Raw genomic sequence first — 15,805 nt, 5'->3', positions numbered from 1 at the left:
GTGAAGACAGACATCTTAACAAAGAGCTAACTGCTGTTCCAGAACACCTCGAGTTAGAACAGGCCCCTGTGAAGCTGTCCTTGCCCTGCTGCAGGTCTTGTGCAACTTCATTATGAGGCTTCCAGCTCTGCTAGGGATCCCTGCCCTTGTGCTTTGTTGTTTGTGTGACTGCCTGGTGGATCCGAGCAGATGAGTTTGAAAGGAGGAAGGAGTGAGCTGAAGTCAGTTCACTATAATTGGCAGCTCAGAAGGGGAGAGCCATGTGGGAGCTCAGGTGCCAGTGCCATGGCTGATTAACTAGAAATCAGTTGAGCCTCTCTCTAACTCAGTGCCCACACTTGGTGTGGAGCATGTTACTGAACGTGGTATTTCTAGGCAACATCAAGACCCATGGCAGAACAAGCCTTGGAGCTGAGGAGTAAGTGAAACTCCTTGGCAGGCTCTCTTCTTGGGGAAGCAGAAATTGGAATGAAGGGCTTGGAAAATTACTAGCAAACAAAACTCTCTGGAAGATGTTTTTTTTTAGGTGGGTTTTTGAGTCATTTCAGCTGAGAATTTTCTGCTTGACTTGAATCCTTGCACTGTTTCAGTGCTGCAGTTGTTGTTGACCTGCTTTGCAGTACTGAGGAAGTAGTATTTGTGCTTGGTCTGGGAGGAAGCCTCTGCTGCAGCGCTGCTGCCCTGATAATAATGGCACTTGGCACTTTTATTTCAGGAGTGCTTTTGAAATGTAATTAAGAATGTCTGCACCATCTTTGTCAGACAGACAGAATCAGTGGGTCTGTGATTCTTCAGGCAGACATGAGCTCATTTTGCCTGGTTGCTCTGTCATTCTGCCTCTGGATCTGTGGTCACTCACCTGGCCTCTCCACATGGTTTATTAGCTCAGGATCAGTATGACAGCAGTCAAGTCTACCTGCTGTCATTTAGCTCCAAGCTGGATCAAAAGAACCTCAGGAAGCTTGTTCAGTGCAGTTAGACAGTCAGCATCAAAGCTGGCATTAGGATTTGGTGGTTGTTTTGGTGCAGATCTCCCAGTCTGAGCTGCAGCCTTGTTCTCAGCTCGATGAGCCAGCAGGGCTTGCGCAGCTTTGTGGGGCGGTTGTGCTGCTTTGCTCTGCCATTGGAAGTGGTGCACAAGATTGATTGCTTTATGCAAGAGTAACCCTGCCTGTTTGTTTCCAGAGACAACTCCCACTTGTGTGCTGCACTGGAAGCTTTCCTGAGAGAGCCTGGCTGCAAAAATAGTGATCTTGAATTGAGGGACATGGTTTAGCAGAGGACGTGGCAGTGTTAGGCTTACTGTTGGGCTCTTACAATCTTAAGGGTTTTTTTCCTGCTTTAATGATGCTGTGATTTCTGTTGCTGTGTTAAGGTGGGAGGAAATGAGCTCTGTTTTGATAAGCAGTAAATGTGATGATCACTTTGAGGTTTATTTGTTACTACAGCTTCTATATTTTTAATGTCCATGGTGTTTTTTGTAGACCGCGTCCCGATTTCTTTTACCGCTGCTTTCCAGATGGAGTAATGAACTCTGAAATGCACTGCACAGGTGACCCAGATCTGGTGTCAGAAGGCAGAAAAAGCTTTCCAAGTATCCACTCTTCCTGTAAGTTCATTTCCATGCAGCACCTCTCCTAGCTATGTTTCAGGATTGCTCTTGTTTTGTTCAGTCATGAATGTGATTTCTGCTGGAGGAACCTGGACTTCTCTCTTAGGTCATCACACCCAGAAGTTTCCTTCTGGAAGGTTGGGAGCCTGTGACCCTTTCTTATCTTGAGAACCATCTGCCTTCTCCAAGAGGCTTATCAGTAGAATGAAGCACTTAGAGTTAAGCTGTGGTTCTGAGAGACTACCTGTTCCTAGTGCAGACCTCTGCATGCAGCCTTTGTTGATACAGCAAGTAGCAATTGCTTCTGTTCCACTGAAGGATGAAATACGCCAGGACATGTTTGACTTGGAGAGCTTTGGCAACATCTGGTTAGTATCTTTCAGGTACTAGAGCTGTGAAACTAAATTTAAGTCACAAAGTGTGGCAGTTTGGGAGTTATCCCCCTCTCCTCAAATTCACCAGACTAACTCAGCCAGCTGGAAGTTGAGGAATGAAGCTCCATTTACAGCATGGCACTAATATACAAGCATATATAGAATCATAGGATCAGTCAGAGTTGGGTCATGTAGTTGCAACCCCCTTGCCATGGGCAGAGACACTCTACCCTAGATCAGGCTGGCCAGAGCCTCATCCAGCCTGGCCTTAAACACCTTAAACAGGGATGGGGCCTCAACCACCTATCTGAGCAGTCTATTTCAGGCTCTCACCACTCTCATGCTGAACAACTTCCTCCTCACGTCCAGTCTGAACCTACCTACCTCCAGCTTTGCTCCATTCCCCCTAGTCCTGTCACTCCCTGCTATCCTAAGAACTCCCTCCCCAACATTTTTGTAGGCCTCCTTCAGATGCTGGATATATGAAGATATTTACAACTATATACAGTTTTATACAAGTTAATAATAATACAGAACTATAAAACCCTTCCTGAACAGCAGAACTGCCCAGGAGGGCTTTCAGATTAACTCTCCTCCTCCTTTCCATCCCCACCCTTATATCAGAAGTTTTATGTGCAGGGGTGAGATTGCCAGATAAGGAGGTAGAAGGAGAATGATTAGTTGGGGTTAGGTTACACAGGTTCAGGCAGAGGCAGTTAATGCAGCAGAAGCAGCCGGAGACCCTCACTGACTTTTTACATGTTTCTTGGTTTTATGTCTCTCATCAGAACCAATGAGTGATATTGACATCACTATCATTTTTCTTTTCATAGCCAATGATCTAATTTCTCTCACTAAAATATTCCAATTAGCTTCTAACCAGCACACAAAGGCAGTTCCACTTCTTTTATCATTCAAGTTTCTCCTGGGGAGGTTACTTGCTTGGAGGAAGGCATAGAAAAGAACAGCGCAGCGATCATGTTGCGTCATTTCACTGCTGTTCATTCTGGTGAACTGGGTGCAAAATGAGGTTCAAGAAGCTTCTATAGCACTAGAAGCTATTGTAATTTGCCAGTGAAGGGATGATTTCTTCCTTCATGGCTTTCTTAACTTTTTTGATGGTCTGCCCTGCTGGTTGTGGCTAGAGGAGAGCTCCTTGTCCATGCGGACTTTGATTCTGAGGGGTTCATGTACTTCCATGTTCACATCATAGAATCAGCGATGTTGGAAGAGACCTCCAAGCTCATCCAGTCCAACCTATCCCCCAGCCCTAGCCAATCAACTAAACTATGGCACTAAGTGCCTCATCCAGTCTTTTCTTGAACACCTCCAGGGACAGCAACTCCACCACCTCCCTGGGCAGCCCATTCCAATGCCAATCACTCTCTCTGCCAACAACTTCCTCCTAATATCCAGCCTTGACCTCCCCTGGCACAACTTGAGACTGTGTCCCCTTGTTCTGTTGCTGCTTGCCTGGCAGAAGAGCCCAACCCCACCTGGCTACAACCTCCCTTCAGGTAGTTGTAGCCAGCAATGAGGTCACGCCTGAGCCTCTTCTGCAAGCTGCACACCCCCAGCTCCCTCAGCCTCTCCTCATAAGGTTTGTGTTCCAGGCCCCTCACCAGCTTTGTTGCCCTTCTCTGGGCTCCTTCCAGCACCTCAACATCTCTCTTGGAATTGCGGAGCCCAGAACTGGACACAGCACTCAAGGTGTGGCCTGACCAGTGCTGAGTACAGGGGCAGAATAACCTCCCTTGTCCTGCTGGCCACACTGCTCCTGGTCCAGCTGCGTGCTGCCCCTGTACCGCATTGCCTGGGCACCAGCAGGATTAAATGGTAGCTGTGTTCTCAGCTCAGGCAAGAAGAGGAAAACCAGGTAGAATATCCTGACTTTCCAGTCAGCATGGCAGCACAGAGACAGCATGTAATGAGGGAACAAGTGCATCAACAGTAACTCATTTAGGGGAGCAGGCAGGCAGGAGACAGAGGTACATTTGGTACGATGCGGTTTGGAGTTTCTGGATTTCTTGTGTGCTCCCAGGACAGCAGAGCCACTTGTCATTCCATTTCAATTTGAGGAGGTCCTCAGTCAAGGTCTGGTGGTTTGATCAGTAACTGCTTGCTTATGCTTTATCCTGACAGACATTTAGATGGCTTTATTAAACCCAGATGTTTCCAAAAGTTCCTTGCTCTGCCTTTAGGAGCTGACTTCTGGAGTGTTTTCTGTCAAGTGCCTTTTCATCTGTAAAAGAACCTGATTTCTGTCAGCTGTTTTGGTTTTGTTTGGCCACTATTTGTACTTTGTGCTGCTCTGTTTCTCAGAACTGCCAATTGATTACCACTAAATTATATTTCTGGAATTTGGTTTTCTACCCTTCTTTTTTTCCCCCTTTTTTTAGAGGAACAACTTCACATTGTCTAACTATACAGAATGATAGATTGCAAACAAGATGGGTAATGAGATGAAGGAAATTCAGAGATGTTCCTCTCCCTTTTCTCTTGCTTGAGTCTCAAAAAACAGACAAGGGGAGCAGTAGATGTTTGTGGGTATAGGCTTTATAGTCCTAGGCTTCAAACCAGTTTAGCTGTCTCAAATTTCATTTATAAGCTTTGATTACATAGAATGGTTTGTGTTGGAAGGGACCTCAAAGCTCGTCCAGTTCCAGCCCCCCCATCATAGACAGGGACAACTCCCACTAGAACAGATTGCTGAAAGCCTCATCCAAACTGGCCTTGAACACCTCCAGGGAGAGAGCAGCCTCAGCCTCCCTGGGCAACATGTGCCAACGTCTCACCACCCTCACTGCAAACAACTACTTCCTAACATCCGCTTTCAGTCTCCCCTCTGCCAGTTTAAATCCATTCCTCCTTGTCCTGTCATTACAAGACCTTGTCAGTAGTCCTTCCCCAATCCTCCTGTAGCCCCCTTCATATACTGGAAGGCCACTCCAAGGTCTCCTCCAAGCCTTCTCTTCTGCAGGCTGCACAGCCCCAACTCTCCCTGTCCTTATAGCAGATCTGCTGCAGTCCTCTGATCATCTTGGTGGCCTCCTCTGGACTGGCTCCAACACTTCCATGTCCTTCTCGTGTTGGGGGCTCCAGAACTGCCCCCAGGACTGCAGGTGGGGTCTGAGGAGAGCAGAGCCAAGGGGCAGAATCTCCTCCCTTGCCCTGCTGCCCACACTGCTCTTGCTGCAGCCCAGCACAGGGTTGCTGTCTGGGCTGCACTCACACTGCAGGCTCATGTTGAGCTTTTCATCACCCCAGGCCCCCAGGTCCTTCTCCTCAGGGTTGCTCTCAGCCATTCCCCACCCAGCTTGCATTTAAAGAGACAACAGCTGAATATGTTGTTTGCTGTCCAGAACAAATGATATTTATTGCTGTGTGTAATCTGTCTTCAGACCTGATTGTCACACTTGATTGCAGTCCACTTAGTTAAGCTTTTCATCGGTGTATAACGAGAAAGGCTCTAGGTGGGTGCATGTCTATGCACTGCTATACTGGGACTTACAGCTTAGCCCTCAGCAAGTGCTGCAGGTTTGGCATTTCACTGAAATGCAGCAGTTTGCACAGAGGCTGTGCAGTGCTGAGGTGCAGAGGACTCTCAGTGTGCTTTTGTTGTTGCACAGGTGAAGTGCTGAATGTTTAGCGTGCTCTGGTTATCTCTGGCACACAGACTCTGCTTCCCTGGCCAGAGCTGCAAAATAAAGGGCTTTGGTTCTGTGGTAGTGAGGGAAGCCACAGTACTGTGTGCAGTTCAGGAAGGACATGGAACTGTTTCAGCAAGTCTAGAGGAGGCCATGAAGATGCTCAAAGGGCTGCAGCAGCTCTGCTATGAGGACAGGCTGAGAAGACAGGCTGCAGCCTGGAGAAAAGGCTTGGAGGAGACCTTGGAATGGCCTTCCAGTATCTGAAGGGGACTACTGGAGGACTGGAAAGGGACTACTGACAAGGTCTTGTAATGACAGGACAAGGAGGAATGGGTTTAAAGTGGCAGAGAGGAGATTCAAACTAGATATTAGGAAGAAGTTCTTTGCAGTGAGGGTGGTGAAACACTGGCATAGGTTGCACAGGGAGGTTGTGGAGCACAGAATCCACACCTTCCCTGGAGCTGTTCAAGGCTAGGTTGAATGAGGCCTTGAGCAACCTGTCCTAGTTTTAAAAGCTGCTTTTCCTGCTTTCTTTACATGTAGGTAGTTGTAAACTTTACTTCCATAAACTCAGTCCAAGATTTTTTTCCTGGATCCTTTATCCCTTCCTTCAGCATAAGATTACCACTAGGTGAAATGAAACAGTTCCAGTCTTCAGGTTTCTGTCATCTGTTTGCTGTGGAGTTCACAAAGCAGTGCTTTGGAAAGATTAATTCTGTTTCTTTTATCATGTGTGTGCTTTTCTTCTGCTTTCATGGCTGTGGAAATGTGAGTGGGAAGGATGAGAGCTGATACAAGCTATAGTATCTCTGTTGGAGTAATTGTTACAAGTAGCCCCCTACAGTTTGGTATTTTCTTCTTGAACACATGAAAGGAATAAATCACAAGTGAAAGGTGCCAGGCAGCTCATAAAGAGGGGTGAGAAGCATCAGTGAAGAGCCATTTTCATCTTCACACCAGTTTTCTTAGAGCATTCCTTGGACAGACTGTCAAGCAAAAGGTCTGTTGTAACAGGCTCTAAAACCTCAGCCATGCAGAGCAATGCCTTGAACAAGAAGGGCTCTGGTGCTCTTAAGAATGTAGTGCAGGGAGAGTGAGAGTGCTAACACCCTGAGTGGAAAGGTTGTGAAGTAACCTGTCATCCACTTTGAGACTCAGCTTGTGCCCTAAAGGAGACTTTGTTCTCCTTATTAGAGCACAAAGGCTTTTCTTGGCTTGAATTACCATGTCTTGCAGCTCCCTGTGCCAAGGCAGGAAAATGTATGGAGACAAAGTGTTTGTAAAGCCAACGAGAGACTGGAAGGTCAGGGGAGATGATTCTGCCCCTCTATTCCACTGTAGTGAGATCAGAACGACAGAAACATGCAGGTTGGAGAAGCCCCTCAGGATCACCATGTCTAACCTAGAACCCTACTCTACAAGATTCACCTTAAACCATATCCCCAAGCACCACATCCAAACCACCCTTAAGCACAGCCAGGCTGGGTGACTCCACCACCTCCCTGGGCAGCTCATTCCAGTCCCTGACTGCTCTCTCCCTCAAAAACTTTTTCCCAATGTCCAATCTAAACCTCCCCAGCCTCAGCTTGAGGCCATTCCCCCTTGTTGTGTCTCCAGTTCCCTGCAAGAAGAGACCAGCCACAGCCTCTCTACAATGTCCCTTCAGGTAGCTGTAGACAGCCTCCTCTGTTTCAAACTAAACAGGTCCCACCTGCAGTGCTGTGTCCAGTTCTGGAGTCCTCAGCACAGCAAAGACATTGACCTGTCGGAGCAGATCCAGAGAAGGCCACAAAGGTGATTGAAGAGCTGAAACACTTCTCTGATGAAGAAAAGCTGAGAGTGTTGGACACAGTTTCAAACTGTGCCAGGGCAGGTTCAGGCTGGACATTAGGGAGAAGCTCTTCCCAGCAAGAGTGATTTGCACTGGAATGGGCTGCCCTGGGAGGTGGTGGAGTCCCCATCCCTGGAGGTGTTTAAGAGGAGGCTGGATGAGGCACTTAGTGCCATGGGTTAGTTAATTAGAAGTAGTTAGGTGATAGGTTGGACTCTGATCTCGAAGATCTTATCCAGCCTGCTTAATTCTGTGTTCAGCATGGAGCTGAAAATGCTCTGGGGAGACCTTGTTGTAGCCTTGAGGGGGCCTATAGAAAGATGGGGAAGATCTTGCCTAGAGCAAGGGGTGATGGTATTAAATTAGAAGAGGGAAAATATAGCTTAGGAAGAAATTTCTTTACATTGAAGCTGGTGAAACACTGGAAGAGGTTACCCAGAGAGGTGGTAGGTGCCTCATCCCTGGAAACATTCAGGGTCCTGTTGGATGGGGATTTGGGCAACCTGATGTAGTGGAAGGTGTCCCTAAAGATGTTTTTTAAGGTCACCTCCCACCCAAACCATTTTGTGATCGTGTGCAGGTAGATGCAGGCTGTGGATGGCTGAAACAGTTGGGGAGCTGTGCAAGAATGCAGAACAGGAGGTTGACCCAGGTGGAGTCAGTGTTGTTACTGCTTTCTCTGACTAAGGAGCAGAACTCTACCTGCAGTGGCTGCTGTGAACGTGCTTTGAGCTGGTACAGCTCTTGAGAGGCTGCTGTTTGCTAGCTCTGTGTCCTTTTGTTCTTCTCTGGCTGTTGAAGGCAGGTGATGCCCCTTGATAACTGCTGCTGTGACTGCAGTAATGCACTCTTTGGGCAAGCAAATGTGACTAAACAAAACTAACACAACACATTTTACTTAGAAACACCAACAAATCCTGGGAATCCTGTGCATGAATGGCAGATTCTTGACTCTGTCTGCTGTCTTAGAGGAAGTGATTTGTTCATCAACAATACAACTCTGCTTAGGCTCTTATTCTACCCAAAATATTCTGCAAGCAGATTGCAGATGTCAGACTTTTGGGCTCGGTTTTTAGTGACTGGTTTGAAATGTGTTGTTTCTGAATTGGACAGAGCTGTTTAAGCTCTGGTTTTCAGCCAAGGGGGTTGCTTTCCTAGACATGAGGAAGTTGCAAGAGACTGATCCCTTTGTGCTGAAGGAAGAAAGAATGGCTTGGGGAGTTTAGTTTACAGGGTTTGGAAGGAACCTCTACAGATCATTTGGTCTGTTCCCAGTGGTAGAGCAGCAGCATCATTGAATTTTAAATGCCTCCAGAGACAGATGCTCTACAACCTCTATGGGAGGTGAGGTCACCCTCAAAAGTGAAGAAGAGTTTCCTTAATCTAACCTCCTTGGAACCTCTACAGATCAGAATAGAATAGAATCAGCCAGGTTGGAAGAGACCTCCAAGATCTTCCAGTTCAACCTAGCACCCAGCCCTATCCAGTCAACTAGACCATGGCACTAAGTGACTCATCCAGGCTTTCCTTGAACATCTCCAGGGATGGGGACTCCACCACCTCCCTGGGCAGCCCATTCCAATGCCAATCACTGACAACAACTTCCTCCTAACATCCAGCCTAGACCTCCCCTGGCACAACTTGAGACTGAGAGGGGATCTAATAAATGTTTATAACTGAGGGCTGGGGGCCAGGAGAGGATGGAGAGGCTCTGCTCACTGCTCCCTGGGATAGGACAAGGAGCAATGGATGGAAGCTGCAGCACAGGAGGTTCCACCTCAACACAAGAGGGAACTTCTTGACTGTAAGGGGCACAGAGCACTGGAACAGGCTGCCTAGAGAGATTGTGGAGTGTCCTTCTCTGGAGCATCTGAAGGCCCTGTCTGGATGTGTCCCTGTGTGACCTGAGCTAGATTGTATGATCCTGCTCTGGCAGGGTGGTTGGACTGGGTGATCTCTTTGGGTCCTTTCCAACCCCTGACACCCTGTGTGTGTAATGTCTGATGCCATATAGAAAGATCCCAACTGATGCCAGTGGAGTTGACATCAGCTGAGTGAAAACCAAACTTGATAGAAGTCAGTTGAATTTCACAGTGGCTGCAGAAGCACACTCACAATTTCATCTTGGAATGGATAGATCTGAGGGATTCAGAATCAATAAGACAACATTTTCTGCACAGAAGTGCTGAGCTAGCACCAAAACAAATAAGATACTTATGTGATCTTATTTTGAAGCTGCAATTTAGTTACTTAAATGAGTTTGAAAAGTTGACTTTTGACTAAACTGTGCCATTGATTTGTTTTTATTCTTTTAATAGAAACCTTTCTTGGTTACTGAAGTTTCATTACCTTTTGTGCAAGGCAAAATCAAGGCTGAAGAAATTCCTCTGCAGTAGCATTATCGGTTTGATTTGTACAGCTTGCAGAGTGAATGTCAGGATAGTGCTGTAAAAGACCTCTTATTTCCTGCATGTCTGCTTCTGCTGCTTTGTTCTTCTTCTTTGTATTACATTGGCTGAAGGCAAGTGGTGGAGATTGCTGTTGACTGCAGCTGAAGAAACCAGAACTTAATCATCCATCTGAAATGAAGCATGTAATAGGAGTCTTTGGGTTTGAGCCCAGTAACAGCAGCTGTTATGTCATAGAAGTTTTTTTAATTGCCTTCTTGATGAATGAAATGTGATGGTTTGGGTGTTACCTGCCCCCCCACCCCCACTTTAGAAATCACCCAGGCTAGACTCAGCAGCTCTGGAAGTTGAATGAAGCTTTATATATACAGCTTAGCACAATATACCAGCAGATAGTCACCGTCCCTGGAGGTATCACAGTATCATCAGGGTTGGAAGAGACCTCACAGATCATCAAGTCAAGCAAACCCTGGATGAGGCACTTAGAGCCATGGTCTAGTTGACTGGCTAGGGCTGGGTGCTAGGTTGGACTGGATGCTCTTGGAGGTCTTTTCCAGCCTGGTTGATTCTACGGTTCTGTGATTTACAGTATGTACAGGAATAGACAAGGCAAAAGGTAATACAGAAACACAACAGCCCTCCCAGCAACCTGAGTATCCCAGGAGGGCTCCAAACTGCCCTTCCACCTTCTCCCACCCCTCTCTACCTTACCCCAGATGTTGCCTTGTGCCCAAGGAAGATTGGAGGGTTGGCCAGGTGGGTTAGGAAGTCACAAAGATGGCAGGTTAGGTTAGAGAGAGAAGTACAGTTCAGCCCAAAGCCCAGACCATGACTGTGTTATCTGTATTTACATTCTTGTTCTTACACATCTCAGCAAGCCTATGAGTGAAGTAGACATCCCCATTGTTTTCTTTTTCACAGCCTGTAATCTAACTCTTCTCACCAAAACATTCTAGATAGCTTCAAACTAGCACATGAAAGTGTCTTGGTATGTTTCCAAAGGCCTGCAGGGACAGGATGAGGGCACAGACTTCAAAGAAGGCAGAGACATTTTAGAGTGGGTGTTAGGAACAAGTTCTGTACCAGAAGGGTAGTGGAATGCTGGAACAGGTTGGTCAGGGAGGTGGTTGTGGCCTTATCTCTGGAGATATTCAAGGTGAGGCTGGACACAGCTCTGGGCGACCTGACCTAGTTGAGGATGTCCCTGCTGAGTGCAGAGGGGGTTTGGACTGGATGAGCTTTGGAGGTCCCTTCCAACCCAGATCATTCTGGGATTCTGTGCTTGATTCTGTGACTCAATAGCATTTTAGAAGTGAAAAGCAAAATCTGGTTTTGGGCTGCCTTTGGAGCTATAATTTACTTTTACATCACAGTCTTTGTAGATAAGATGGTAAATGATACATAAGCATTCAACTTGTACTTATTGATTGACCCCATTTTAGTAAGGCATTTATTGTATATTATACATTGACAGGACAAGGGTAGAAGTTGAGGCATAGGAGGGTCCATGTGAGGAAGAATTTTTTCCCTGGGTGGTTGACAGAGCACTGGAACAGGCTGCCCAGGGGGGTTGTGAAGTCTTCCTCTCTGGAGATATTCAAAACCTGCCTGGATATGTTCCTGTGTGATCTGGTATAGGTGATGCTACTCTTATATATTATCTGGTCTAGATGACCCTGCTCTGGCAGGGAGATTGGCCTGGATGAGCTTTGGAGGTTCTTTCCAGCCCTTGACATTCTATAATCCTATGATTTATGTTTTTTAAAGAAACAGTTTCTTTCACTGTGTATTTTTAGTACATTTTGCTGTTTCTATTCAAATAGGGCTTAAGTCACTGCTAATGCAACTGATGTTTGCAAGGTTGTAGCTGATTGTAGCATCATGAAGTCGTTTTTCACAGTTGCTTTATTCAAGATGACCTTTTGTAGCTGTATGCTCATCATGTCCTTGAGAAGGGCAACGAAGCTGGTGAGGGGCCTGGAGCACAGCCCTGTGAGGAGAGGCTGAGGGAGCTGGGGGTGTGCAGCCTGCAGAAGAGGAGGCTCAGGGATGATCTCTTTGTACTCTTCAACTACCTGAAGGGAGGCTGTAGCCAGGTGGGGTTGGGCTCTTCTGCCAGGCAAGCAGCAACAGAACAAGGGGACAGAGTCTCAAGTTGTGGCAGGGGAGGTCTAGGCTGGATGTTAGGAGGAAGTTGTTGCCAAAGAGAGTGATTGGCATTGGAATGGGCTGCCCAGGGAGGTGGAGTTGCTGTCCCTGGAGGTGTTGAAGTAAAGACTGGATGTGGCACTTAGTGCCATGGTCTGGTTGACTGGCTAGGGCTGGGTGCTAGGTTGGACTGGATGATCTTGAAGGTCTCTTCCAACCTGGTTGATTCTGTGGCAAAGCAAGGGAAACATCCATTCCCAACATGGTCTTGCTCTGGTCAAAATCAATGCCAGCACTGAATTGGCTGGAGAATGCTAATCTATTAATAATCATCATTATTACAGCAGAGAAGTCATCAGCAAACAGGCTCCATGGGGACAGTGACTAAGGAATTAGCATCTTAATACCTGCCACTTTAATATAGTGTTAATGAAACATTGCCAGTGGAGCATGTTACACCTTGCAATTTCTGTTTATATTAAAAGTAGAATTTGCACATTAAAAGAGTGCTGGAAGTGAAGTCATCTCTACTTCTTTGTTGGGAGACAGAACAGTGCCTCTAAGAAAGGGAGTACAAGCAGCAATAGGGGGAAAGTAATTGGTTACCCTTTTCTGCTGGCATAATAAATGGGATTATAGCTTCTGACCAATCCCAAACAGCAATTTCTTACTTTAAGTAGCCAGATTCCATTAGGAATGACAGCAGGAATTGCTCAGTCCTTTATCACAGGCATAAGAATACATGACAGAAGTTCTCCTGCAGAGGTCTCTGAGCCCTGTATGCAAACAGGCAGAGAGGCATCCTAGCAGCCTGGTTTGACCATGTTAACATTTCTCCCTCTCTGAGCAAGGTCACAAAATCACAGAGGCTGGAAGGGACCTCCAGAGATCATCAAGTCCAATCCCCCTGCCAAAGCAGGATCTCCAAGAGTAGTTCACACAGGAGTGCATCCAGGTGGGTATGGAAAGTCTCCAGAGAAGGAGACTCCACAACCTCTCTGGGCAGCCTGCTCCAGGACTCTGTTGCCCTCACTATAAAGAAGTTTCTCCTCAGGTTGAAGTGGACCCTTCTGTGTTCTAGTTTGTAGCTGTTGCTCCTTGTTTGAACACCATAAGAGAGGTTGGCCCCTCCAAAAAAAGATTGGCTCCTCCAAAAAGAGGTTGGCTCCACCATAAAAGAGGTTGGCCTCCCATCCTACAGCTGGTTGGGAAGGTGCATGCCTGGCCCTCCAGCACTGACTGACTTTCCACAAGTGGAGCTTCTGTGTTAGCTACTTGGGGCTGCTGTTCAGTAGGGCTCACAGGGCTCCTCTGGCAGCAGAGGAGATGCTCTTGTGCATCATCAACCCCATCCCATACAGAGCATCCCATCTTGTCCAGGTGTGGCAGTGTGCCCAGCTGCAGAGGCAGGACTTAAGAGATGTCTCCCTTATCCAGAACAGAGGTGAATGCTGAAGGTCTGTGCTCCACTCCTTTGCTAGGAACAGACAACAGTTAATTTCCACAAGCTCTCAACTGATTCAAGTGCCAGTTTATCAAGCAGTTATAATACATGTGGTTGGGGTAAATAAGGTGGCTAATTATCTGCCTGTTCTCTATCTGAGAAGTTAGAATCATGACTAGTAACATTCAATATACTTGTTCATGACCTGGCTGAGGGCACTGTCAGCAAGTTTGCTGAGGACACCAAGCTGGATGGAGTGGCTGCCACACCACAGAGCTGTGCTGCCATTCAGAGAGACTTGGACAGGCTGAGAGTTGGGCAGGGAGAAATTGAATCAAGTTCACAACAGGGGCAAGTGTAGAGTCTGGCATTTGGACAAGAACAACAACCTCTCTGGGCAGCCTGTTCCTGTCTGGATGGACTGGATGGTCTTAAAAGTCTCTTCCAACAAAAGTGGTTTTGTGATCTGTGCAATCATCTTGGATCCTGTGTCATTAATGAGGAATAGGATGAGTTACTTTTTGGGGCAAAGAGGAACCAAATGAGGTTCAACAAGGACAAGAGTCCTGCATCTGGGGAGGAATAATAAACTGCACCAGTACAGGCTGGGAGATGATCTGCTGGAGAGGGACCTAGGAGTGCTGGTGGATGACATCCATGGGGCAGCAATGTGCCCTGGTGGCCAAGAGGGCCAGTGGGATCCTGGGGTGCATTAAAAAGAGTGTGTCCAGCAGATCAAGGGAGGTTCTCCTCTGCCTTGGCTCTGCCCTGGTGAGACCTCGTCTTGAGTACTGCCTTCAGTTTTGGGCTCCCCAGTTTAAGAGGGACAGGAATCTGCTGGAGAGAGTCCAGCAGAGGGCTACGAGGATGATGAGGGGACTGGAGCACTGCCTGGTGAGGAGAGGCTGAGGGACCTGGGGCTGTTCAGTCTGGAGAAGAGAAGCCTGAGAGAGGCTCTCCACAACTTCTCCTCCCAGAGAGGTTGTGAAGTCTCCTTCTCTGGAGCCTTTCAAGGCCTGTCTGGATCTGTTGCTGTGTGACCTGAGCTAGATTGTATGGTCCTGCTCTGGCAGGAGGGTTGGACTGGTCCCTTCCTACCGTGACACCCTGACATCCTGTGCTCCTGTAAGTCAGCATGGTTCTTTCTCCAGTGCTGGAGAGCTGAAGCTAAAATGTGAGCTAGAGTTATGAGTAAATCTCTGACCTTAGGATTCCCTGCAGCTCCTGCTGTTCCTTGGGTATTGCAGCAGCTCAGTTTGCTTTTGTCTCTGTAGGAAAGAAGGATATTTACCTCTCAGCCCAATTCTCCATTTTCTCTTGCCTAACAAACTTTCCAGGTAAAAATCCTAGGCTGAGGTTAAGGTATGTGCTTGATTTCACAGCCTGCAGAAGACTTTGTTGTGATGTGGCAGACTTCAGCTCTCCATTGTTCTTCTGACTCGCCTTTTTGGTTCAAAGGGCTTTGAGATCTTAAAGATCAATTTTCATCAGTGAACTGCAGTGACAGTGCTGCTCAGAGAGCTCCAGACTGATGTGGAAATGGATGGCTATCAGCTCAGCTCAGACAGAAGAGGCCAGCAGATCAATTTCTGACTATCTTTAAGGAAGAAGTTTCATTACAGCACTGCCACATTTCGAGATGGCTGCAAATTGCCATTGCAGCACAGTGCTGGTATTGTACTTGAACATCCATCTGCAGCTCTCAACACAGGAAGGACATGGACCTGATGGAGTGGGTCCAGAGGAGGCCATGAGAATGATCAGGGGCTTGTAGCAGCCCCTGATCAGCCTGGGCAAGGGGAGGCTCTAAGGAGACCTAATAGCAGCCTGTCAGCAACTGAAGGGGGCTGCAAGAAGGCTGCAGAGAGCCTGTTTGCAAAGGCCTGCAGGGACAGGATCAAGGTGATGGCTTCAAACTGCACCTGGCCCAAAACAATCCTCACTATCAGTGCAAGCCAAGGGATGAGGTGATAGAAAACAGCCCTGCAGAAAAGGACTTGGGGTGCTGGTGGATGAGAAGCTGGGCATGAGCAGGCAGTGTGAGCATGCAGCACAGAACTCCAATGGCAGCCTGGACTGCATCCATAGCAGCATTGCCAGCAGAGCCAGAGACAGGATACTGCCACTTTGCTCTGGTCAGACCTCACCTGGAGATCTGCAACCAAGTCTGCAGCCCTCAGTACAGAAGGGACATGGACCTGATGGAGCAGGTCCAGAGGAGACCCACAGAAATGATCAGGGAATTGGAACACCTCTGCTAGGAGGACAGGCTGAGGGAGATGGAGATGGAGATGTTCAGCCTGGAGAAGAGGAGGCTCTGGGGAGACCTAATAGCAGC

The 15,805-nt window shown here is 47.5% G+C and overlaps 1 protein-coding gene across 2 annotated transcripts in view; it reads left to right on the top strand.

The window, feature by feature from the left end:
- The window catches only part of PLPP4 (phospholipid phosphatase 4), a 228,540-nt gene that overhangs the window by 192,342 nt on the left and 20,393 nt on the right, over nucleotides 1-15,805 (top strand). For both annotated transcript variants that reach the window (XM_064144257.1, XM_064144256.1), the window contains exon 5: nucleotides 1,485-1,609. In XM_064144257.1, the coding sequence (XP_064000327.1) occupies nucleotides 1,485-1,609 (125 nt within the window). The remainder of the gene's footprint in view (nucleotides 1-1,484; nucleotides 1,610-15,805) is intronic.

The sequence above is a fragment of the Pogoniulus pusillus genome, chromosome 6 (genome assembly GCF_015220805.1).
Source record: "Pogoniulus pusillus isolate bPogPus1 chromosome 6, bPogPus1.pri, whole genome shotgun sequence".
Lineage (NCBI taxonomy): Eukaryota > Metazoa > Chordata > Aves > Piciformes > Lybiidae > Pogoniulus > Pogoniulus pusillus.
Note: the sequence above shows the minus strand (reverse complement) of the source record. Positions and strands in the feature narration are given on the sequence as shown.